This window comes from Simochromis diagramma, unplaced genomic scaffold (genome assembly GCF_900408965.1).
Source record: "Simochromis diagramma unplaced genomic scaffold, fSimDia1.1 OVJJ01000293.1, whole genome shotgun sequence".
Classification (NCBI taxonomy): Eukaryota; Metazoa; Chordata; class Actinopteri; order Cichliformes; family Cichlidae; genus Simochromis; species Simochromis diagramma.
In genome coordinates, this window is record NW_024386801.1 from 11,526,635 (window position 1) to 11,553,848 (window position 27,214).

The 27,214-nt window shown below is 40.3% G+C and overlaps 1 protein-coding gene and 1 non-coding gene across 3 annotated transcripts; both read right to left on the bottom strand.

The window, feature by feature from the left end:
- Positions 1-541: 541 nt before the first annotated feature.
- Positions 542-23,243, bottom strand: dennd4a (DENN/MADD domain containing 4A). Of its 2 annotated transcripts, XM_040025824.1 has the most exons (30): positions 23,036-23,243; positions 18,392-18,723; positions 17,983-18,229; positions 17,808-17,877; positions 17,514-17,683; positions 16,486-16,724; positions 16,298-16,364; positions 16,147-16,205; positions 15,885-16,029; positions 15,579-15,754; positions 15,226-15,326; positions 14,282-14,500; positions 13,671-13,816; positions 13,189-13,209; positions 11,732-11,865; positions 11,258-11,390; positions 10,855-11,061; positions 10,623-10,751; positions 10,371-10,515; positions 8,863-8,985; positions 7,319-7,426; positions 5,706-6,499; positions 5,391-5,610; positions 4,687-4,778; positions 4,411-4,586; positions 3,753-4,164; positions 3,343-3,460; positions 2,878-3,040; positions 2,713-2,777; positions 542-1,866 (listed from the first exon to the last, which is right to left on the bottom strand). In XM_040025824.1, exons 2-30 carry the CDS (start codon positions 18,700-18,702, stop codon positions 1,730-1,732), a joined length of 5,127 nt encoding a protein of 1,708 aa, XP_039881758.1. In that variant the 5' UTR covers positions 18,703-18,723; positions 23,036-23,243; the 3' UTR covers positions 542-1,729. The 2 variants fall into 2 exon arrangements, with proteins under 2 accessions (XP_039881758.1, XP_039881760.1); XM_040025826.1 differs by lacking the exon at positions 13,189-13,209.
- Positions 23,244-26,750: 3,507 nt separating this feature from the next.
- trnaq-cug lies at positions 26,751-26,822 on the bottom strand. The gene has a single exon. It is a non-coding gene; the product is annotated as a tRNA-Gln (tRNA).
- Positions 26,823-27,214: the final 392 nt, after the last annotated feature.

The following is a 27,214-nucleotide window of genomic DNA, read 5'->3' on the forward strand; positions in this document are numbered from 1 at the left end:
GCTTGCTTGAACTGTTTTTTTTCAAAAATCATGAAAAATCATTGAAAAAATAAAAAATAAATCAAACACAACATCCATAGAATAAATGTCTTTATTCATAAATGAAGTCAAACTATACATCCACCTAAGGAAGAAATTTCATTTCTTTTTTTTTTTTTTTATGTAAAAATCATACAAATCAGTATCTGTGTTACAAATGATAAATAATACATTGGAAACATTGTTAAAATTGACACTTAGTGTAAACAACACATAGACATAAAATTATGTTTTGGTCATTCACTGTTTTGTTTTTTACCCAGACTTTTTTTTTTTTTACAAGTTGGCTAAAATACTGGTCTACATGCTGTGAGATTGGTGTTTTATTTCAAGCACACAGACTTATATAATCCAGCATTGTATCATCAGTTACTGCGAAGTCCAGCAATAAGCTGTGGAGCTGCATCACTCCAGGTTTTTGTCAGTTGATCGTGAAAGAGTGAACTGTCACACTTGTGTTTTAAAGTGATTTCTGAATGAGGGCAGGTCGGAGCTGTTTTTCATGTCAAAGAAATGCCTTTGACATCTATATATCTTTAAATATTCTCAGTGCAAATAAGCCTGCACTACCGTCTGTTCCAAGACCGGTTAGTATAAGTGGGTAAAACATCCATCAATACTCTGTATGTCACACTAAACAGTGCACTGTTGTCCAAATATCTAAAACATCGACACCATACATTGAAGACAAAAAGAAAATATACAAAATTCTAGAGTCAAATGCTCTGTACATTATTATGAACCCATTAGTGTGACTCAAAGTCTTTATAAAAGAAAATGTTGACAGAAAACATTTATCTCCTTTTGATTGATTGTACTGTTTTTAAGGAAATCCATCCTTGCAAAATCACATTTAACACAAAATTTTAATCATTATTTTAAAAAAAGATATTGCCTAAAAAAAACCCAAACTGTAAATTAATGAATTATATAATATTCCCTTTTGGGATCTTTTGGTACATTGTACAAAAACAAATAAACATTGTGCATATAAATTAACTGGCTCCATTCTTGAATCAGAAACAATTTTGTGGTTTATAATTTTATGAGGTTACAACCTAGTTTAGTGTATTTCAGTATATGAGTTTAACCTGTCCGCTTTATGAGGTGTACATGAAGAGGAAGTGATTTGCCTTTACAAACTTGAACCTGTGGAAATTTCAGACAGAACCATGACTAAGGTGTGCGTGGCAGAGACACAGCCCCATGTAAATGAGAACAAATGGCAAGTGCTCATCTTATCAAAGTGCTTTGTAAAAACATGAACGTCTAAAAGTACACACAGTCAACAACAGTCTTAACAAGGTCACCAGGACCACTGAGGAATTTCAACGAGGTGAACTTACACTTACTTGTACCTACTTATTCACAGCTTCAACAGTAACAGAGGCATAAAGTAGAGACCGTGAAATAACTGTGCAAACATTTATACAGAAAATATCTTCAAAGTATTTACAAATACAAGGCCTGTCACTTCATGCCTCTCAGCTCTGACAGTTTTCAAGAAACTCATGGCAGTTGCATTATGTTAAGTCCCATTGTGCTTACAAGAGCTTAATGCTCCAGTCAGATGAGCTGGTCCTGAGTCTGAAGAGCAGTTTGACAAACAAAGAAACAAACAAAAAAAACAACAACAGCAGCAGTGACTGTTGGAGGGAGGAAAAAAAGCTACAGAAGGGGGACAAGAGGTTCACAAACCAGGCTCTCCAAATGTCCTTCTACACTCCATGACCCCTGCTCCAGGGGGCCGGTCACAGTTGTGTGTCAGTTTAACCAGGTTGGGGGTGAGGCGATCGTATGCCAGCTTGTACTCGCGATCGAAAGCACCTGCAGGAGAGATAATGGTAAGTTAAGAATCTGTCAGCACGCTTTCTTTATATAAAATCTTTTATTTAGGACGGAGAGATTTCGCAGGTCTTTCCTCCCCACTGCTGTCAGACTCCATAATAAAGACTTTAACTGATCAAGCACACACATCCATACGTATGCAATAATACTAAGTCAATAATCCTTTCTGTCATCGTTGTATTTTACTCAGTTGTATATAGTATTTGTATTTGTATTCTATTTTTATCTTATTGTATATTTATTTTATTTTATTCTACTGTATATAGTATTTTATTCTATTCTGTACAGTTGTGTACTGTATTTATTCTTATTGTATTCAAATTTTTGCCTCATAACTTTTGCACTGTCCACTTCCTGCTGTGACAAAACAAATTTCCCACGTGTGGGACTAATAAAGGTTATCTTATCTTATCTTATCTTATATACATTAACTACAAACAGCAGGCATTTGAGAATATCGGCAGAAGAATCTACAGTCTTCTAGCTAGCTGTTCTATTGTAGATGGTCAGAGAAATGCTTTGGGTTATGTAAGGTGGTACTAAAACTGTGTTATGTGGATATATTCAAACACTTTAATCTTATACTTTGTTCAGAGTACAAATAAGGCTAGTGTATTGCATCCAAGATGGCTGTTTACACAAAACTTTGTACAGGATATGTGAAAAAAAGAAGAAAAAAACCCACCTGATGGAGTTACACAAAATGTCAGGGCATCATTAAAGCCATCAAGAGTCATTATTACATATTTGGGCAAAAGCAGTGGACTGACATTTCCAGTCCTGCTAAAATAACTAAAAACTAAAATATCCATGCTCTGAACTTACTGATATTAATGTTGTTCTTCCCCAAAGCCACCAGAGCAAGGAACAATAACTCTCTGTAGAGACTCCTTTTTTGGGAGAGAAAAGAAAAGAAAAGCAATGAGATTTTCCATTCATATGATTTTGCCGGTGTAATTTTACTCATCACACACCTCTTTATTTACTTACCTCTGTCTTTTAAAACCTAACTCAGGCCCCAACAGCTGAATGATCTGGCTCATGGGCTGATGCACATCACTCTTCTTAATGCTCCTCACGAAACCCTGCAGGAGCTCCACAGTGAAGAGTTGGCCTTCTTCACATAACCCGGAGCGAACCAGCGAGTTGGCACCTGCGAAGAGGGAGAGATTAAAATCACTGCGATCAAAGGTTCATTCATCTCATTTCTCTCATTAACAGATGAGAGAAATGAAGAAACGAAGTCTGAAGGTGTGGCTCACTGATAAGATGACTTGATTAATAGGTTTCCTGAGCTGAATTATGCATGATCTACTAGTTGTTAATATGCATTGTTTCATTTGCATGTAAATATCTGACCTTACCGGGAAAATAATTTTCTGAAGGTAGCCTGATATCACCTTTTCTAATTTATTGCACTATAGTCCTGTGAAAGTAAACATTGTATTAACTTACAGTGGGTGTTCCACAGGACGTAGCAGGGTTGAACTTTGTCTTGGTGCAACTTCAAATTGTCCCACATAATCCTCACGAGAACCTGCTTGCTGTCCTCCGATGACAGCATCTGAGGAGTCTGAAGGGGACAAAATACATAAAAAAGATGAATTCATTATTGCATTGTCCTCTGTAGGCACAAGTTGTGTTATGGTTTCATGCATTATATTTTGTTAGTTTTGATTTTTAATAACAACACTAGGAGTCACCAAAGTCCCAAATAATTTTCTGAGCTTTAGAAGTGCCAGTTGGTACAAACTGTTTCTGCTTGCCTTAGAGCTTGGCTAAGCTAATGAGCTACAATATTCACTTTTCTAGTTGCTGATGGCACACGGGATGACATCATTAAAGTATTCTGCTGTCATATTTACCTGGTCTTCGTGGCTACAGTGTTGGGAGCCCAGGATAAGAGCTGGCAGGTTACTCGGCAGGTCGAGCCTTCTGAAGTACCAAACAAGGTTCCAGAAGACAATGGGATGTTGGTCAACAACGCTTGGGGAGGAGATTGCCTGGTCGCCCTCATTCACTAACAGGCTCTCCAGCTCCTTCCACAGAACCAGAGGGCTCAAGTAGGGCACTGTTACAGGAGCAGAAGCAGAGGAGCAGGAGGAGGAGGAGGACGAGGATGAGGCTGGGGCTTGGCCAGCACCCCCACTGCTCTCCCGCTTCTGTGCAGGAGCTGCAGACGCCTCAGCTGCACCGTCTGTTGTGGAGATTTTTTCCTCGGGATTGGGTGGCAGGGATGTATCCTCCTCTTTAACAGGATTGCTTTTCTTAGACGACCTGATGAGAGACAGAGAGTGGATCTGTTTAAATGGGCCACGGGGATAAAAGATGTTTTGTCTGTGTCTGTGTGCCTCAGTGCTCTTTGTAAAAAGAAAAAAAAAATGTTCCAGACAATTAGCAGGATACTATAGAAAAAGACAATCTAGTACAATGTTGTAACTGAAAATAGCCCAAATTGATGGCTTTAATTATTCAAAGTGTTTGAGCTCTCTTTGTAAGCATAGTGTGCTGTGTAAATTTTACCTGCTGTGCGGTCTCAGATCTTTGATTTCCACATTGAGAAAAGGCAAGAAGGCTGTGCCGCAGAAAGGACAAGTGCTGTTGAGGTTTGAGTCATTTGCCGTCCATCCTGCCATTATCTCCTCATCATACACCAGACAGTCACATGTCTTACAAAGTGAACAGCTAGACATCAACACCTATAAAAGAAAGCGTCAGGTTCAGAAAGAAACCATCACACTGCCTGAGCGAGCCTACAGACAAGAGTTGGACTGGGATTGTTATGTGCTGGTGCCTTACCTCTACGGTGTAATTGGGAGTGGGTTGGAAGCGGCCGGTGTCGGGGGAGGAATCTGGAGTGTGAGGAGTTTTGGAGGGAAGTGCCAAACCACCTGGATACAGTGGAGGATTATACAATCAGACACAGAACGCAAAGCCAAGACTGAACACAGCTGTCAAAGCTTTAAATGTCTGGATGAAACTAAGAAAAAGTGTCCAGCTGAAACAAAGCAGCAATTACTTTATTAAAATCTGCAATCAGTGTTTGTATTTGTGCCGCAGGTTTAGTGAGTCTGTGTCTCTGCTTGTGTGCACGTGATTGTGCATGCACGTGTACATGTTGAAGTGTGTTTAGCATAGGGTCTGTGGCTGGGTGCAGAAAAACCTACACACTGCATCATCCCTCACGCCTGCTGGCCTACTTTCCAATAGAACAACACCCAACTCTTTCCATCACTGAGGCCTACTCTTACTCTAAATTTAGACTGCCAAGAAGTGTTTTCATGCAAACCAGCACAATGCTGCAGTTATAATGAGCTTGTAACAACAAAGCTTTAAGCCATGAGTTTTTTAGATTAGAGCTGCTTTTAGCAGGAAAGGGACCTGATTTAATTGACTTTGTTGATCATCCAGTGTAAGTATTAGTAACTTTGTAAAATATCAATGTAACACACGAAAATAAAAGCTTCACTACAACAATATTTATTAAAAGATGTGGAACGAACCAGAAAAGGAGTTGTGTCTGAACACTCTGTTTGGGGTGCCAGGGCTGCCCAGGTTAGTATGATGATGCCCAACGGGGCTTCTCCTGACTCGGGACACGCTACCATGCTGTGGGGATGTAAATCCATCTGGATCTAGACAGGAGTCATTATCAAGCAGCGAGGAGCAATCGGCCTCTCCTGAGGTCAGTGAGGACACACTCATGCGGTCACAGTTTGCGTCCTGCAGGGGGCAAAAAAGAACTGTAACTAGATTTCATCCTAGAGCCAGTAATCCCAAATATGCATGAATTATTTATATGTTAAAAAAATTCTAACCTGTGTTAGTGAAGTTTGAGAGGACAAACGAGAGTAGAGACGACTAGCTTTCTCAGCCACACCCTTTCCTGCTGATATAACGCTGCTCTTGAAGATGTCGAGAGTTGGGGTGAACAGTGTTTCCATGGAGAACGATGAAGTGGAAGGAGTGGGTGATGACGGTGAAACCAAAGAGGGAGGCCTCTCTCTGTCTTTGTTACAAATACCAAGAGGAAGAGATGGTGACTGCCTCAGCCTCTCCTTTGTTTTGGCAGGCAGTGGGAGGTGTGTAGTGGATCGAACTAGGGTTGAGGATTGCGGGGAGGAGTGGGGAGAAGAGGCTGAGCGGAACAAAGGGCTTGAGGGGTTCTGCAGGTCCATACTGGGCGTGCGGCTGCTCAAGGGGCTGTTGCCATTATTCATGTACGTTTCAATCTCCTCGGCCAGGTTGCGCCTAGAGTTGGATGCACTGCTGTTGTCATGGTCACATTCCTGTACGGTCGCTGTTGCCATCAGCGACAGGGGATCAAATCCCATCTCAATACCTGTCCTCCTCACTGTCCCGGCATTGCAGATAACGCCGGCCCTCTCCACTGGGTGTTTCTGTTTATCAGTCTCTGTGACCTCTTCCTCTACTTCATGCAGTCTGTCAGAAGCAAGGTGAAGCTGCTTTGATGTACTTAGAATGGGGACACTGAGCCTCAGAGTTCCCTGTCCACCAGACAAGTCCAGAGAATTTGGCCTCTCTGCCTTTGGCAAAGCTCCACTCAGAAGAGTGTCACTAGATGGACTGGAAGCCAGCCTGTGGCCACTACCTGTGACAAAAACACATTTGAAAGCATTCAGCTGAATGGTACATAGTGGTTATACGCAGTAATAAAACGACTTCTTGAGAGTCTGCTTTATAAATAAAACATTGCTGTGTTAGCATCTTTTGATTTGGAGGCGCTGGGAGAAAGAATGGAACCTCCACATCAAACGCTGCAATTTTGAACAACATTTAGATTGAGAATGAACACTAAAAGGCATTTTTGTGCGTTTTTGGCTAGTCCACTGAAATCTGTGGCAGTATTGTGCTCTTGCATTATTCTAAAATAAAAAATCCTGTTAGATTTGAATGAATTGTTGCTGGTGTTCTACTGTTCATGCCAACATGAAGCTGCTGCAGGGACGAGGAGGAAGGGAAACTGGCAGCTCTGCGGTTCCTTAAGGGATATGTGTTTATCTTACAATACAGCTGTATTGCATTTTAAGCCAAACGTAATAAGTTATTAAGGCTCTGATAAAATGCCACACCAATTACAGAGGACTACTGATTATGAAGACTGAAAAATTAGAAAAACAACACAAAGTCAGACACCGCATGTCATGATTTGCAACAAAATTCAAGGCAAAAGTCATCTGCTTACATAACACGTTTATCCATCAGCAGATTGTTTTTTTTAATGAGAAACGCCTAAATTTAACAGCAAATGGACAAGAAAAAAAAAACAAACACATTACACCCACAGCCAAATGTGATACCACCAGCTTTTAAAGGCAAAGCATCCATTTTGCAGTGAGCTGTGAGTCACTTTTTGCAGAAATAGTCCCCCAGTGTCAAAGATACGACATAAAAGCAATCCATAACTCACTTGACTTGACTCCTTTGTCTTCCACCAGGGCTGTGCCATCACTCTCTCTGCTGCACAATCTCTCTTCCTCCTTAGACAAGGAATCATAGCCTTGGTCTGACTGTTCACCTGAAAAAGATAAGGAGAAATCACTCCGCTGACGCTTACTTTTTAAATGTCCTCTCACTGGTGTTTTGTTTCTTCCTCGAGTGAATTAGAATTTGTTCCCATTAGTCTCCATGGAAGCTTTATATGAGACAACTGATCAGAGAGTTTTTGTTTACAAGCGCTTTGTGACATTCCCTTCAGCATGAAGCACACAAAACACCCAGAATAGAAAAGCAGGGGCACCAGAAAAGGAACAGAATATTTTTTATAAAAACTTCATTAAATTCACAAGGTCAAATAGCAGGAGACAGTACAAACCTTCTCCACTGTGCTTGGAGTATTTTCAAAGAATTTGTTCACTTTCAGTAGTTTGATGAGACAAGTTGTGCCAGATGATATTGTTAGCGCAAAAGCTTTGGTCTTTTCAGCTTTGGTACTTGTCTTAGCTGAGAAGATGTGAGCTTACAAAAGAAACATGCCTACCTAACGCTATCCAACATAATACAATTTTCCCCAACCCCACCCATACCTCCACCACCACATATTACAGAGCAGACTTTATGTAAGTGCTTGTTTCTTGGCTTTTGCATTTGCATTTTCCCCAATCACTTAAAATGCAATTTGAATGCAATTTGCCTTTAATGCATAATTCAAAGATTTATTATATGTATTTATTTATGCTTTTGACTGGGCTGGTTTAAAAGCAGCAGAAAGTTTTAAAAGTTATATTTAAAAGCAAGAGTAAGAAAGCAGCTACACAACAAACTGCCACCACATCTCCATCTACGTTACGCCTTCTTTCTCTTATCCATGCCTGAATGGACCCTACCACCAGCCGAGGGCGGGCAAGCCGAACAAAAAGGATATAAAATGTAAATAAATAACAAAAGGTATCACCTGTTATTTGCTTACATGCTGAAAGGTACCTATAATACGGCACATGCAGCACACATATTGTATATCTATGTATTTAGCAGAGTACCTTTATTCCCTATTGCTTTCACACCATTAAGTAAATAATCAGGGATCAAACTATCCTTGATCCTTGCACCTCACCATCCATAGCATCTAACCATAGAGGAAAAAACAAGACACGACACAACCACTAAAGAGATTTTCGCTCTGATTACCTGGCATAATTCCATAATATCAAAATAAACAACAAAAACGTCTCTCTGATATAAATCAAGTACATCAGGTATGGGAAAAACCAACAGTGAAAACGGTGAACCTTTCATCACACCTTAATACTGGAGTCTTTCATATATTAGTTTGTGTAAAATGACTGAGAGAAAGTCAGTGCAGATGAATAATTAAGGTTTGAGATTCATGATGTTCTGCCACTTTTAAGGCAGTTAATTCAATCACATCCCATAAATCAGAGAGATAGGAGGGAAAGTAAAAGGCTGCACGTAAAATAGATGGAATGAGAACGACATAGGGCAGTAGCTCTCTACCTGTACTAAATCCATCATCGCTGGAGTCCATTTTAGTGAAGTCGGTGTCGATGGAGGTGCGCTCAGCAGAGTCATTAGCGCTGTCCAAACTGCCATGGCTGACTGTGTCTAGATCGCTGCCGTCTAAAGGGAGATAAGAGCAGAGAGAAAGGGGATGAGAGAGGCTTCACAAAAGACAGACTACCAACAGGATTATGAAACCAGAGCTGCACTCACACTATATATGAGCGATGTATAAACCCTCACTGAACTGTGTTGCAATCATTATCATCTGCAGCAAATGCAGGAATGTTCTGAGTGCCACAGCATCAACCAGCGCTATAAGATTTATCTATTTTACCTCAAAGTGAAGAAAAGTGAACGAATCTTGCTCAAGACCGAAGATGCACTTAATATGATCGTGTTTTTATTTTGGGAATTTAAACGTTTAAAACGTTAAGTTAAAATATGTGCAGCTGGGAAAAATGTCATATCAAATGGTGTAAAGCATTACTTTTTCATTAAAGCCTATCACTCAATATGTCATTATGGTAATGAGGGTCTCTGCGGGTTGTTGTGGGAATTTGAGACTGAGATCAAAAGGAATCTGTATACTTTGACTGCCAGGGAGGAAAACCTCTTCACTTTGTGTAAAAGGTTTCAAAAAAAGCAAGGTAGGGAACCAGGATCAGACTATGTCGCATGAATTCATAAAGCAATTACAGTAACTAAGAAGAAAATACACCATTGATGAAGTCAGGAGTAATTTTCTGTAAATTTGATGCAGTCCAAAACATCTTAAAGCCTCACTGGGATCGAGTGTAAAGCAGTCACTACTAGTTCTACTTTTGACTACAGAACTGCCTTAATCGGAGTTCTAAGGAAACATTCCTCAGAGATGTTATTTGACATGATAGTATCACACAGTTTCTGCAGATTTGTTGGCTACACATCCATGATAAGAATCTCCCATTCCACTAGATCCCAATAGTGCTCTGTTGGATGGAGATCTGGTGACTGTGGCTGCCATTTGAATACAGTGAACTCACTGTCATGTTCAAGAAAGCAATTTGAGATGATTTGTGACACAGCGTGTTATCCTGCTGGAAGCATCCATCACAAAATTGTTACACTGTGATCATAAAAGGATGAAGATGGTCAGCACCAATACTCAGGTGAGCTGTGGTGTTTAGGTAACATTTAGATGTTACTAATGGGCTCAGTTTGCCAACATACCCTCCAGCCTGAACCGCTAATACAAGACAAGATTGATCCATGCTTTTTATTTACAAGAAGAAAAAGTAGTTTTCACTAGAGGCAAGAATATGATGTGTGTGATCTATGTAACCGCCCAGGAAAGCATTCACAGAGAATTACTGCTCTATACAAAATGTTTGGCCAGATGTTTGTGGAAGTGCTGTAGTTGAATGAAAAAAATATCTGTATGTTTTGTTTTGTTTTTTCACCAAAATATATGTAATTTGGTTGTTACAGACAGTCACATAATCAGGAATTTAATTTTTCCTAACCTGAAAGATGAGGATCTCTTTGGGAGTTCCGTTGTTTCCTTCCTGCTTGCTTGAACTGGAGCACACCGAGGAGCACGTTCCTCAGCTTTCCCCATAGAAAGTATCCTCCCCTGGTGGTCGATGGCCAGGTGCTCTCCAATACCGCCTGGAGAAGAAATACAACATATTTTAAGATTTAAGCTCCCATCTCAATCCAATATGCAAATTGCTTACATTTTCTTAGTTGTATTGTTAACGACCGATAGCACGCACCTTGTTATAGTACCCATATGTGATAGCATTGGGTTGAACTCCAGCCTTCTTCATCTCAAACAGCACCCTCACAGCCAGGACTGGCTGGCTGTACTGTCCACACAGCTGCAGCAGCACACGGTAACAAACCTTGGAGAAAAAAAACACGTTAACACTGAAAATGTGCAGCGTCGTCTTTTCTGAATCATATCGGCAGATCTGTATTGTTTTCTTATCCAGAGCAGTTTCCTACCTCATCTGGAGCCTGCAGCTTTTTGTCCTGCATTTTCCTCAGCACATCATAAGCCGTACGCAGCGCTCGCACCTTGGAGTGGCAGTTGCCAACAAATCCTGGCAAGCAGATAAACCACAGGCCGTAGCAGTGGCGAAGCAGACACTTGGACCACATCTGAGGCATAGATGAATATGTTTTGGCCATCCTTTGAGCTGATTTGATCTCCTAAGATGAAAAAGATCAGATGTAAATGTGATTCATTGTCTATTAACAACCAGATTTGCATTTTGGATTCACATTCATATCCTTGCACATGATTATGGAGAATAGGTACAGGAGTAAATGTGACATTAATTTGAACATATTTAGGTTTATCTTTGTTCATGAAAGAAACCAAATTGACATGAAGATTCTTAAGGACCTGTTTAGAGCGTCTAAAGATGGCTGTGGGGCTGGCTGGACTGCTGTGGCGTGAGGCTATGCCTGCCGATGAAGGACTTGCTCCCTCCAAAGGCTCCAGAAGCTCAGCATTTAGCACAGGAAATGCAGAGTAGCTGCAGAAAGAAATGTATACTCCCTTATATACAGTTACATGAGCTAAAAATAGACATGGATTGCTCATAAATGCTAGCAAGCTGAGTTATTCCTACAATAGTTTGGTTCTTCCCTGAGGCACCAACATAAGAATCCAAAAGTAATGTGTTACAGCTCAAAATAACCACACAGCCCTGTGGCAGTGACAAAGTCTAACAACAGAAGCAGTTTATGAGTCTGTCCTTTGGAAGCAGCACCCAGTGTCAGTGAAAAGTGCTGCTCAAGCATATAAGACAGAGTTTTAAAAAAGAAACCCCCTGTCTTGCCTCTCTCATTTAGAGATTCATCTGCAGTGTGGTACCTATAGCACAGAGGATGCTCCTCTCCCTGCGATGGCGGAGGCAGCTCTGGAGGGTTGATGTAGACTGTGTGCTCGCTGCGGTGCGATTCATCCAGTTCGATCAGTCTGGCGTCCTCTGGTCGCTCACTGTCCATCTGGTTTGCAAGAGAAACACAAATTCAGCAGCTGTCTTCATCTTTCCTTTTAGCTCTTCTCTAAACACAAATCTACAAGTGCTAAAGCTTTCTGGAAGCATTCAGATCCGACCAGCTATCAGGGTCAGTGAGGACACAAAGATGTCAGTAATGAACCGGCCTGCATCAGAAATATGGCTTTTGCTCCAATTCCAGTTAACTACAGGGCACTACCGAATGCTTGATCCCGTGAATTCCCCAAGACCGAATTAATCTAGACTGCAGTGACCTGGACAAAATTGATGCCATGTTACTCTAGGGACATGAAACCATTTAACTGTACAGCTTTGGCAGCACTACTTGATACTTAACTGCCACATTTGCTTCAGCTCCAAATGGACTTATCTGCTGTCTGGAGAGAAGCTTTCAAAGCCTGCCTGCATGCCTGCATGCCTTTCTGAGAACAACAGCAGGAACAAAGAGAAGCCGAGCAAAAGCATACATGCTCCTTTTTTAAAGAAAATCAGCTCTGAATAGTTTCCTGGGACATTATAAAAAGCCTACTGAGCTGATGTGCACTCACTTGGCTTGTCTGAATCGATTACCAGCTTATCTCGGGCATGAGTTTCACAAAAACGTTAATATTATGGCAGCGGCTGAATAGTTCCCCGGTGTACTGGATTACAGGGTTTGTTCCACTCAGTTGAGTGGATGATTCAGTCACCGGACCCTCACTGACCTGTTTGCCCTCACTTCAATTCTGCTCTGTGTTTCTCTGTTTGTTGCCCTTCCTCTTACACCCGAGAGCTCTTTCTCAATCACGCATTTGTTGTCAACCTCAGCAGCAATGACGCTGTATGAATCAAGGCTTCCACTTCTCAATAATAACCACAATGACCATTAATACAGTTCAAACTCTTCAAGCAGGATGTAAATGTGACTTCCTGATTGCACAAGTGTACTAGCACACACACACACACGTACACACACGCACAGAGGAGGCGGATGTTTTAGTGTTTTTGTGCGAGGGTGTGACAAAACAAGTTGTCAGTTTGTGTTCATAAAATCTGTCAAGTCTACGAAGAATTAGCACAAACTAATAATCAGCACATCCCAGGGGATTTCAACAACAACAACAAAAAGGATAACGCAGATTTCTGACATCTAATACACGTCATCACATTAAAGACATTTTCTTTCTAGCCCTCCGTTACACCACCTTGATTTATTCAAAATAAGTGCACATAAATATAATGTATATAATTAAATCCTTTGATTGGGATCAATGTGGGAAAATGTTAAAAATATTTTATTTAAACAGCAGCATAGGATTGAGTAACTTACCTTTCCTCCACTGGAAAATAACTGATGGGCAGGGACCATAACGACAAGCAAAGGAGAAGAAAGAAATGACAAGAAGGCAGAAAATCAGAACAGCAGAAGAAGCAAAAAGAAGACAGAAAACATCTTTAAAAAGAAGCAGACAATAAAGCTGATGGAAAAGCTTAGAGCTGATCTTACAAAGAGGCCCAAGAGATGTGCTGAAGTGTTAATTACTTTTTGTTTATTGCCTTTACTTCCTGTTAATTGCTTTTTCATTCTTTTTGAAAATTAAATAAAGTCCAAAAAAGGTCTTAATTTAGAGGACAGTGCGTGATTAATTGTTCCTCTAAATGTTTCTGCTTCTTTTTTAGAGAATTTCTGCCAGCAGTCAGAGGCCAGACTAAATATCGCTCAAAGAGTGTTTGTTCCTACGCAGCAGAATGATTTTGATGAATCATCTCTGACACTGAAAATCCATAATAAAGATTAGCTGTAAACCTCACCTTATCAACACACTCATCAAAGAAAGCCAGGCTGGCATCTTTATCACTGACAAAGGAGCACTCTTCTATGAAACGACTGAACATTTGAGTCTTGGTCATGAGGGAGTAAAACCTCTGATGGGAGCGGTCTCTGCTCTTCAAGAAGCCTGTAAAAAAGAAAACGAAATTATTTATTGAAAATCTTAAAAAGTGGGGAATTCATATCCGTCTCATGATTCTAAATCATTGCATTTACTTGTCAAGCCCTTGCAAAATATTTATGGGGTAAAGATGCAGCCGTAACCAACATTTCCGCAAAATAAATGCTGTGTTATGAAACAATTTGTTCTCCACTGCTCCTCTTACATAATAGCACACAGATGTGCAGGGACATTGTGCTATTAATCGCAGTGGCCTCCCTGACTTGTCATCCAACCCTAATTTCCACCGAGGCTTAACATAAATCACAACAGTCATTACAGCTCTGATTTGAGGCCAGCTTAGCAGCATTCAGACCTTAACCCCGCGACTTACTACAGCACTGAATCACAGAGGGAGGGGAGCCATGACCTGTCAGCATGGTTTGCCGTGACTTAGTATGGAGAATATTGCTGGCTGAGAGTGACACATACCTTGGATGTCAAAGAGGGAGCTGGCATCAGTGGTTTTCTCGGACGGGGCTTGGGTGATGGGCAACAGATAGGAACGGTAGCCTCGCAGGATGGCAGCCATGAAGCGCAGGAAGGCCTCCTGGATCTCGAGCTCTAGTGTGTGCAGGCTTTTTCCACTTTCAAGCTCACAGTCGGTCACTGTGTGATCCATCTGCACATCTTCATGGTTTAAATGACCACCTGAGGGCACACAACAGCTGATGTTTTAACAATCCATACGCGCATAAACCACCTGATAGCAAATAACCGGTTATTTAACCAGACACCAGTATTATTATTACCACAGACCACACACTTTTTCCACAAGGAAAGAAGTATTAAGTACAGCACTCAAGACTGGAGTAAAAGTGAGATCAAATTATGTATAATACTCTGATTTTCACAGCAGACCTAGTTAAAAGAAATGCAGAGACCGACTTGCCAACAGGTATAAAGCTAGCAAAAACAGACCACTTGGCATGATGTCGCAAGCAAATTGTTCCTGTCTAGACCAGTATTCATGATGTCATGTTGTTCAAACACCACAGCGAAGATCTAGATTTTATAAGAGGCAGGACATAACAGTTCATTTTTGCATAATTTAATAGATTTTTAAATTAAATAGAAATAGAATAATAAAAACAATAATCTGAATAAATCACTAATGAAAGAATACCATATATGGAATAAGAGGAAGGGTGAGGATCAGTTAAAATACCATAAATGGCAAATGATACATGGTCAACATGCTCTTCTATAAAAGAACTAATCATTGCACTATTTTATTAACGGAACAGTGAGTGCATCCTGTCAGTTTTCCTGTAAAGCTGCCCATAGAGGCTGACTCAACAGACTCATGTAGCCTAAGCAACCAAAATTATTCATGAAACCACTTAGAGGATGACACAGCATCAGACTGGACTCACCCTCAATGAGCTGCTGATAGAGCTTATTCAGACTATTGAGAAGATGCTTGCAGGCTCTCCTGGGCAAGATTTTCCACGTTAGAGCCTTCTTGTCATCTTTTCTGAAAGCACAACAGATGGTTGTTGTTACACGGGAGGACAGTTAGGAAACAAAAAAGATATGAGGGAGGGAGGATTCACTGATATCTTCACAGAATACCTTTTGAATTGATGTGGGAGGCCAGTAGGATTCAAACATGGTTTTTTTCTGTACAGTAAAAATACTTCACATTCCACCTCTTATCATTACATAAGAGTTGAGTTGAAGGTGGCCATCTAGTAGCACAGACTGGCTGCAGTAAGAGGTCACTTACTGGGAGATGGTGTTGGTGTCCAGATCCACACAAGTGATGTCAGCCGGGGGGACGTAAAGATCAAAGTACCGGGAGTCCATGCCCACAATGAAAGGGCATGGTGCACTAAGAACATCTGCCAGAGCCAGCGGGCACAGAGGGATGTATGGACATGGCCAGTGGAAGGGAAAAATCATCTGAAAGGGATCATAAGTAAAATTAATTACTATAAACAATATATACAAAAGACTTTTATGGTCCCATGCAAGACTTTCATTTTAGTGCTACTGCCAGGAAAAAAAGAGGATTAAAAAAGACAATACTTACAGACACAAGGGCCTCGGTTACACTGGTGAGTACAGCGGGGCGCAGGGAATGAACCAGGATCTTGTGCTCTGTGACAGCCAACACGAGCAGAGTGGCAGCATTTTTGGGGCCCAGATTCAGGAGCAACGTGGAGAGGCTTCCCCCACTACCACACAAAAACACACGGCAATTTTAAAAAAACAACAACAACAACACAAGTTTTCAGATTAGGATTGCAAAAAATGCAAGATGTTGTGATTCTGAAATTTATTGTTTTCTTTACCTGAGTGGGAGCGGAGAGGACACAGGTTGGCTCAGCATCAGGCTGTCATGTGGAGACAGCTGTGGAAGACACAAGCAAAATTTAGTGAGTTAGAGCAAATTTAACAAAGAACCCACCCGTACAAAGTTGAAGTGATTTCTCATAAACTCACCTGGACTAGGATGCGCGGTCTCTGAGTGGAGGGAAACGGCACATTTTGCATGAAGTGAGAGATGTGCCTGTGAGTAAAAAATCAATTCAGTTAGTAAAGTTGTAACACTTCTTACTTTTGTATGATTTATCAGGCTGTGAGCTATAGTGTCTGATTTGAAAGGGATAAAATCTGTAAAAGTTGCTAACTTTTCAATAGGCAGGGAATGTGGCCCAGAGATGGAGTATCGGTAGAGGAAGGTGAGAAAGCTCCTGAAGGACTGGAAGAAGGGCCAGTGGGAGAGCAAGCAGATGCTCTTGTTGCTGTAAACATTTCTGGTCTCGTCAGGTCTGAGATCAGAGCTTGGCAGGCCGAGCTGTGAGCGCTGACGCTCAGACAGGTTCTCCTCTGGGTAAGGCTCATAGAACTGGATAGCTGCTCCGTACACCTGCACACAAAGGGCCCCCAAGATAATTGCGTGAAGAATGCACAATGCATCCAAAGGATACGCACGCTTGTTATCCTAATGCAAACCCAACAGTAGCCACAAGTCCCTTGAGAAACACATTCATTGAGCATGTAGTGGCGGCTTCACAAGAGAATTTTCAACATAATAAATCAGCCCTTTGAAGTTCCTTCTTCCAAATAAATACACAAGTCATTCCTAGCCTAAAGTGCCATGAGACTAGCCTGCAGACTAGAGGTTGCAGGCAAGAAGCAGTAAACACTGAAGCATCCAGCATTTAAAACTTGCACATCAGCCCAAGTGGTGCATGAGCCATCCATTATTCAAAAGATGAGCTACACACAGACACACAATACAAAAAAATATTTTATGCTGCAGTGCTTTCAGAGGCTAACAGGCTTTTGGTATTCCAAACACAGCCTTTAGACCATTTTTGATTCCAGTCAGAGTTCAGAAGTTGATTAAGATTGTCTGGTATTCTTAGAAATACAGCTGCACTTCATAAACAGTCTAATCCATAAGGGATCCTAATTCTCAGTGAGAGACAGAGGTGGAGCTAAAGATAGAGATGCTAGCTGAAACGAAGCAATTAAGGGAGATATTTTGTATGTGTGGTATTGTAGGGGAATCATTAATTGGTGATGATCTCACCGAAATGGCCGTAAGCTGAATGGAGAAGTGTTTTTTTGGCCACTTCAGTAGGTGAGTACACAAAATAACAAGTAAAAGAAAAGAATACAAAAAAGCAACTACGTACAAAGGTGATTTTACCTTTTCTCCAGAGGCTCCTGTTAGTACAAATGTGGAAAAAACAGGCAGGGAGTGTTTGGTGTGTGCAGGCCAGCACTCAATCATTGCCCCCATGGGCAGGCAGAACATAGGCACTGACTCTGGCAGTGGAAAGGACTCATAGTCCTCTTCGGGGTACCTACACAAAAGACCTGGACACAAACACATGCAAGAAATGTTAAACATATTCTTTATATGAATACTGATAATGACTGACACAAATCCATGACTAAACTTCCTTTTTCTTTTCACTGCTACAAACTCTGCACAGTTTACCTGCTTTGTATGCGATTGTGTTTGCTTTAGCCAGAGACTTCTTGTAACAAAGGTAGACCGAGGATCCCCACTGAAATACGGAGAAAGATAAAGTCCATCACATAGCAGCAACAATCTGGGCTGTGTGGGCAGACACACTAGGTTTAAGTGATTATTTTTCAGAGCTCTATCCCACCATGCTGCTGTTGAGGTTCTTGTCCACCTTGCAGAAGGTGTGAGGGGGCGTTTCCCCTTTGCCGGGGATGATAACGCAGACATCGGTGACAGCCAATGAGGTGTGTGGCTGGCTCTTTGGTGCACGGCGGTAGGTGATGTAGATGCGTTGGGAGGACGAGCTGCTGATGTTTGCAGGGCGGCCTGAGGGTGTGGTCTGAACGATGTGACATCCGGGTTTGAGTTTCTCTTTCCACTCATACAGAACCCTGAAATATCAGACGGTGTTGGTGACTTTTTATATTTTTGAAAACTGATCAAGACTTCAGACTGGAGCATGTGCATTAAAGCAGATTACAGTGACCGTAAGCGGAGGAGTTATTAGTGCTGCTGGGTGAGTAAAAGGTCAGTAAGTGAGGATTACTTCTTACCCGAGATCTGTCAGTGGAGGCTTATCTCTGCCTCGCTTAAAGCACAAGAAGATCTGTGGGCCCCTTAGACTGGCTCCATTGAGCTCTGCAGAAAGGCCTGAGGGGGTAGTTTCAACACAGGTGAAGCCTGGGGGTACCTCTTCTCCCAGAGAGCGTATCACGACAGCGACATCCGTGATAGGGGCTTTGGGTTTCACAGATTTGGGACCAGCATCATCAAAGTGTAGATCCTCCTCCAGAGGCTTGGATGAGTCGGTGAGGCCAGCAACCACAAAGTAGTCTGCTACACGAGGCCCTTTATCCTCCATCATTTCCCATTCCCACACTGTCGGCTGCAAAATAAAAAAGTGGAAGGTGCATGGGGGGGTCAACAAAGTGCACTCTATACACTGGATAACCCTTAAATGTCCTTACTCTGTATTAGCTGTTGTACTAGATTTGAAAAAAGAGGCAAAATGCAGCATGTAAAATGTACACTTCTCCTGCAGTGCATTAAATTGCATACCATACCAAAGAAATAGCACATAATCAGAGCACATGGAAGCACTTAAAATACATTCCTTGCTGCAAAAACATCATATTTCACCGAGAAATATGGGAGGGCTTGCAACCAGTGACCTTGCTATATGCCATGGCTGGTTATGTAAAACAGAACACATGCCTCTGTAGAGAAAAAAGAAAAAAGGCGCATATGGAAACTAGAATTGAACTGTAAGTGAGCACTCAGAAGTGAAGAGAGGATACGTTGTTGCTCGGCAAGCAGTTTTTTCTGGGCTTTTACAGCTGTAATATTCAGACAGCATTTATTTTGGGCTCAAAAACATCATGAAAATGAAAGGAATAGAGGGCGCGCCAGTGAATTAGCTTGTTATGGCTTTATCACAAAGCATGGAACCCTGGAAGCCCTCTAAGTGCTGGGCCAGCTTATTGTGGTTCAGTTGAAGAGCCTGGTTTATCTCTCTCAGCAGTTCGTCCACACACACTAGCAAACTGATAAACAGCTGCCTATTATTTTCCCCACTGGCGTATGTGGGCGGTAGAATAAAGTTGTCTCACTCCTTTGTGATGGATGTGTCACTGTTAGGAACCTTGGCACACAAGGAGCTATGGCCATATCTCATCTACTGAGGACTTTGGCTTCTACTGGCTTTAAATCTAATAGTCCCGTGTGTTGTTCCTCCCTGTGGCTGCGTGATGGTACAGACAGCTAAGCACTGCTTACAGGCTCAGAGTGCAAAACTAACTCCTAACACAAGAGCATGGAAAAAAGATAATTTGTAGAAGCAAGATACTGCAGCATGTTGAGTGATGAGAGAGATTCAGTTGTTTACTGAACAAGATTTAGAATTTGGTATCTGACTGGCTTTCACTTTCAATCACAAGACCTTTTAAAATAATTTACCAGCAAAGATCAGTCCACTGTTTCATAAGCTTGTTTTTGAAATGATGACTCATCACCACCAGGTTCCTCCATCCTGACAGTCTTCCAGTCGACATTGTTTTTCCATCAGTAGTTGATGTTTTTTCGCAGTTATTTGTGCTGAGCCCTATGGTTACGTGTGATGACTCGGCGTGTAAAGAGCAAAAAGTTTTCTTGTTTTTTCAGATCTCCTTCAATACTCAATTTTATTCTATTGAAAAATATGTATGCATTCATTACACTGCCACTTATGCATTTTACAACGTAGCATTTGTTCCTCTACGGTTTACTCAGGTTCTCAAAAAAGTTTTTTATTCTGAAAAACACTGATGTATATTTATTTTATTGCTTAGCTGGTCTTGTTTTTATGTTGCTTCTGCGGTTCTACTTTTCAATGAACTATTCACATTATCTAATGGCTTTTAGAAACTTAAACTAGTGGACATTATTGTTGTGTTTTAATATTTGTAATTTTATTGTAGTTGTGAACCACTTTGTGGTCCTTAAAGGAGGTGTTATATGAATTAAAGGTTTCATATAAGTAAGTAAATCTTACTTACTTATCTGGCAGAATGTGATGGCTTCTTTTCTTATGTTAGATAATTTACATTGTTAGACATCTATATGATAGTTAATTTTGGTCTTATTTTCTAAATAGGTTCTAACTATTTTAGAAAATAAGTCTTTCCCCATTAATCAAATGAACAATCAAAGTCATGAAATATAATTACAGGTGAAATCTGTTTAAAACCAGGTGAAATGTTTGCAGACTTTGACCCAAAATAATGCTGCTGGAAAAGCTAGAAGCGATTCTTTTACCACTTTCTTTCCTGCCCCAGAATTTCTAAGCAGAAATTTGTGTGTCACATCTTTTATCATATCGCCAGCTGTTCATGTGGCACAAAATCCTTTGTAATCCAGTGCCGAATCCATTTTACCTAATGACCTAACAAGCCGAAGGCCACAATAATTCTGTTCAGCCGATTCACCTGTTCTTTGATCGCGCACAACACTTACACAACATACCTGCTGCCAGTAGGTATTACACAAATGCTGACAGCTAAAAGCTAGACAGATGTGTCATATAATACTCAAAAGGTTCTGGATTAAATATAGATGTAATCTCCTGCTCCAACCACCACGACATTACTGCGTCTATTCCTCCCCCTCGACAGGAAGTAGAGGCCTAAAATTATATCTAATCCTCTCCATAGCAACAACATTAAAACTGAGCAGAGAACAGAAGGTTGAACATTTCTCACTCCTGTGATGATACACAGTCTTTGGTTTCCTTTAATCAGAATGCTGTAGATTAATTGGCTTTGCCTGGACCAATGTGTCTGAGAAACATGTTTTACCAGATGGAGAATCGGCCACAATAATATCTTTTATCTGTTTATGTGAATTGATGTTTTTTTTTTCCATGTGATTGTGGACGAGGAAACAAACACTCTTAGTAAACATGACTGCCCACAGTGTTTCCCTTTTATCTGGAAATGCTTTCTATTTTCTTATCAGTGTGATATCATATTTAATACCACAGAGATGACTATGGTAAAACAGATTGGTTACTGGCCTGTATCATCCACTTTCATGTATGTGATTGTTCATCCCATCAATCATTAAGTGCATGTTCTAGTGACAACCCCCCCCCCCCCAACACAGAAATCAAACTGACTCCATCACAAATATTTTGACTGAAATTTAATTTTGAAATGTTCTCGTATTATCTCACTTATTCTAGGCAGTCTCGAGTTTGCTAAACACTGGAAGTGAGCAAGTCACAGTCGCCACAGAAACTGCAATCGCTTCATTCACTGCATTTCTTAATAACAGGACAAATAAGGACACGGCGGATTTCCTCTTACTGCAAGCAAAGCAACTTCCCTATTCGCATCCACTATTATTTGCACGAGTCACCGTCAACCGTCCGTTTTGCAGTAATTTGTTAACCACTTGTGCCATAATGTTCCTGACATTTCCCTCTTAAGCATCCTCAAACCTATATTTTCTTTTCATGGTATCTGAGAGCATCACACCTTCTGTGTATCTTCTTATGTTCTAAAACATGTTCTAAGATGAGTTTTTAAAACTTGCATCAGTCCTATAAAATTGTTGCATCATTTTAAACATTCCTTTTACAGTTGTAGCATTTGTATGCAGCACACTCTGATTATAGCTCTCAACTAAAATGCACTGCCTCACATTTTAGAAGTCCCAACTGCCAAAGCTCTGCAGATGACAAAACCCCTAAATATCAAACATGATTTTGTTTGCACCAGTGTTTTTTGTTGTTGTTTGAAAAATCGATCCTCCCTCTTTCTGACTTCTGCTTGTGTGTTGTTGTAATTATGGCCCAAAAGACAGAGGCAGTGGCTGCTGGACAGTCCGAGTAGGGCTGTGGAGGGATTAGAGGGCTGTGTTAACAGCAGGGGGGCAGGGAGGATGGGCAGTGTGATCAGGGAGGGAACCACCACAACATTTCACTAAGCATCTGTTCCCCATGAAGCCATGAAGACAACCCTCACCCTCATCAGCCATTTGCACTCCTTATGCTGGACAGGGGGGGAGCCCTGGCCGCTTGATGAGGAAACCACACACGCCCAAGATAAACAGAGCAGAAAGATGAAGGAGATAAGGTGGTGCTGAAAATAGGAGAACGCTGAAGGGCTTTGTACGTTAAGCTTGAACCGCACGTGCAAAAGGACTACTGGGTTAACCATAAAGTAAATGGTTAAAATTAAATAAATAGATTAAAAAAAACCCAAAACAACTGGCTACAGCGACCATAAAAATAAAGGGGGTTTCTCATATGCCCACATCTAAAGAGGCCATCTTATGGAGCACCGACACGGGAGGCAGTGGGATAAGCCTCCATATGACTTCATTGTAACCAATGGGCGCAGTGTATACACAGAAAATCTCACACAGAAACCGATGCTCGCCGCAAAGAATTAATCTGAGCTTGCATTGCATGAAGCTCTTGGACAGTGATATGACATGTTTGCCGTTAATTGTTCCAAGCAGCAATCCAACATTAAAATTAGCCTTCAGTGTATAACACACACAAACATAAAGCTACAAAAATGGGATCTCAGACTTATAATATTAAAAAAAAAAAAAAAAAACACAAAAATTAATATAAGCACAGAAACTACGTGTGCGAGCGTCGCTTGTATTTAAAAAAAAAAAAAAGATATTCGATAAAAGAAGAATCTACTCACATCACGACGAATGAAAGATGATCAGTCGAATATGAGTACACGCTGAAAATAAAACCCAGGTTCCCGTTGATGATAAATGTTTATTTCTTACAGTTCAGATTTAAATAAATTACCTACACATATATTATAATGTATAAAATAATAAAAAATCATTCACAGAGGGTTGGACCGACCAGAATAAATGGTGTATTCCCGAGCAGCGCTTTATCCAGACCTGCGCTGTTCACGTGACCGATTACAACCCTGACTGACGTCACTGATGACAGTGCTGTGACAGAGAAAAACGTCTGTGGTTCTGAAGAAACATTTGGCGATACAGGTTTATACGGAACTGCACAACTTCCGAAAGCGCTACCACACCAAAAAAGTATTATTATTGTCATAAGCTGTACTAGTCGCATTGTGTCTTTTGTGATTTTGTTATATTTATCTCGAAAGGAGCTATATAAATAAAAACGTACTTTACTTTCTTCTTCTTATTTTTTTTGTTATTGAGCTAACATAAAAAACGTCTCTGATAGAAATATTACAGTATAACTTTACTTTTACAACTTATTTATATCACCGCAATAAGCTTAAAACTGTTTTTCTTTTCATTTGATAGCTCTGTGAAACTTCTTGCATACAAACATGAATCATAAATTCTGATGAGCTACACCTAGTTTTATTTAAATCTACTGAGTGACACAGTATTCCAGGATTTAACTGTATTCATCCACACCGCTCAGGCCCACAACCCCCCACCCACCCATCGCCAAAGACAGACAAGACTCTTTTGATTTAATAAGCAAAGTACATTATTTTATTCTTAAAGGGAAAAGGGGCATAGCAACACTTATTCATTTTGGTAGTGCATTCAGTATAATCTGATAATATTACATATATTAATTATATTAATATAATTTTGCAATAAATATAGGAATTACGATGATGGTGGTGATGATGATACTTTATTGCCAGACAACTCTGAACTTCACCACATTATCATTATTATTCATATTATTATTATACAATTTTATATATCACATGAACTCATCTATGACATGATAATCAAAAGGTTGTTGTTGTTTTTTTCCCTCACTCAGCTGTTTAATGTTCAGTTATACCCAATGAAAGTGGGTTTATGCAGAGTAAAAAGTTACAGTATACTGTAACTTTTTACTCTGCATAAACCCTGGCAGTCCTGCCCTCTGCTGCCCTTGTGTGGCGATTACTAAGACACACAGTTTGGTGGAAATTTACAACTGACCACATATTAATACTGGGAAATCCCATATAGTTCCAGTGGTGAGCAATACATGCACCAGTAGTTTTAAAAAGTTGCAGCTTCTCATGGAGCCCCTTGGGAAAATTAATAGTTAATTAATTAATTAATAGAACGCATAGTTCTGATTTGCTCCAGTTTCAGATATGGTATTGTCTCTTTAATGCTTTTTAATGCTTATTATATCTCCAAGATAAGGATGGCAACACTGCAGTTTTATTGTTAAAAGAAAAACAGTTATAGGCTGAAGACAGCTACTAAATCAAAAATGTTCAACATGGTATTGCCGAGATGTGCAGACTATATGAAAAACATGATATAAGATTTGTGGCGTGAATGTGTTTGACAAGCTGCATGCTCAAATTGGATAATGTATTCATTAGCAACAGACAGTAGGTGGCTTTTCATTTGTTTCTGTGAGACTGCAGGCACACACCCCGACTGCACCCGTGAAGAAACATAAAAGCAACAAGATATCTCATATATTCTTAGGCAGTTAGCAGATATGCTGTTGTTGGTATTTCAAAGGTACTGTACAGGTGTTAAAAGTGACCAGGTTTTCTATGTAAAGGCCTAGTTATTGATGTTAAGTCATTTAACTCAACAAATCAAAATGCTCTTCAGAGCTAAATGATCATCATCACACTTTGGTTTAGCATGAAAATATATATATATCAGAAAGGTCCAAACGGTCCAAACGGCTATTTAAGTCGAACTGCCTGAGAATATTACATACCATTTTTCTGTCAGCTTGCACTAAATTCTCTGCTCTGTGCTCTTAACTTCATGGTTATGCTACAGTGTTAACTAAAAACTTACAAAAACAACTGTGGGCCTTGACTAGGCATTTATTTGTATTTTTAGCAGATGGTGCTTCCCACCCACAAACACCTGGAGCTGCCAAAGAGCTATGTAGTGATGCAGGTTCAGGTTTGACTAAACACAGTATTTATTACTGCACTGGTTACCAGCAGCGCCGTCACTTTAGAGAAGACTAAATAATTATTTTGTGACTTCACATAAATTGCTTGCAATCAAAGATCAGATGTGTTGTTACAAACACAGTTAAGTTCAAGTAAGATGAAGTGAGATTCTTCCTGTCAAAGCACAACACAGCTGTCATACTGGGCTTTTTGCAGAAGCGTGAATGTGGAGTACTGACATTACCTGACATTTCTTGATCTCAGCAAATAGCTCAGTATGAGTTGAAGGGCTATAGCAGAAAAACAGAACATTAAGTATCTGTATGTGTTACCCACAATGAAATAACAAGCAAGCTCCAAAGCTGACAATCACTGAGATCGCTGCTGCTGTCAAACAAGAAAACATTGCATCCATGGCAACAGCTGATGAGTTATTACAAAAACCAAAACCCAAAACAACAACATCAAAAAAAAAAAAAAAAAAAAAATGAGGGAAGAAATTAAAACAACTCTTTTAAAAAATGTGTTATTGCAATATCTACACATTGGAAGGAAGGAAGGAAGGAAGGAAGTAAGTAAGGAAGGGTGATTTATCCAACCTAATGTATGAGCCTACCTTGCAAACGACTAACAGACTGAGCAACAAATACATTTTACAGGATTATCATTTTCTGATTTGCTTCAGGATAATAGCTAGGGTAAAAAAAAAAAAGGGGGGGGGGGGGGGGGGGAACCAGCTGTGTTGGGGTTATTGTTGAGCTTTGAAATCAGCCATTAGTGTGAATTGGTCTGCCTTGTTAGCCTTGCATTAAAGGCAATAGACAGAGTTTTATTTAATATCAGATCAGAAAAATCCAGGTGAAATTACCATATAATGATGTCTGGTCTTTGATCGCATGAGACTATTGTTGATGACATCCTCCAGAGGATTAAAAATTGTTTCGAAAATGAACATCATTACAAGGAGGAAATTAGACAAGAAAGTGTTGTTGAAAAATTCTACGTTACACCTCAAGCTTGGAAAGGGGTTATCATCAGCTGATCATGCCAGCAGCACCAGTCTAATCAGCTCCTTGACTCGCTGACACTTTTTCAGAAGTATACAGTTTTTTCGGAACATCAGGGAAAAGTTTGTGTTCTTTAGTTGAAAAATCCCTTGACAAAATTGAGGCGTGAGTCAGTGATTTGACTTAGAATTTTTAAAACTGTGTTTTTTTTTAATGATTTATGTTTTTCTACAAATATATGCACGTCAGACTCTTAAGAAAACTTGCAACATGTGAGTGCATGTAAATGGTGAACGAGTCAAAATATTGCATACCTTCTGCAACTGAAATATAAACGGAGGAGAAAGGATTTATTTCGTACTCTGGAGATTGTTTGTAATTTCCCATTAGTAAGCTGAAACGATAGATATTAGATATATTATAATCCATTTTACAAGTATTGATAGACCTAAAAAGAATCCTGTGTGGTAAACTATAGACATTTTACAATAAAAACGAGAATTAAAGAAAAATAACTTTTCAGGTCCCACCGAGATTTGAACTCGGATCGCTGGATTCAGAGTCCAGAGTGCTAACCATTACACCATGGAACCACGTGTCAGCGACCTACTAAAATCATAGAGTGACTCGTGACACGTCTTGTTTCTGCAAGGTGTATATTTATTGCGGATGTATTGTTTCCCTTGTAGACCGGAATAAAAAGACAAAACTTAGGCACTTACTTGTGACTGGCAGAATTACTTCAATGCCGCTCTCACCAGCACTCGGCTGCCTCCTGGTGGTCAACATGTGTAATTGCAAGAACCGCAGGTATTGATTTTCATTCCGTTTTCTGCTCGTCTTTGAGGCACATGTGAGTATGTAAACCTCAGGGCGATTCCAATGTCTCCAGTCCACACTAGTAATAATGGCCTAACCATGACTAAATTAAGTCTACAGCCACAATTTAGTGATCTTTCATTCCAAATCCTTTCCAGGAGGTGCA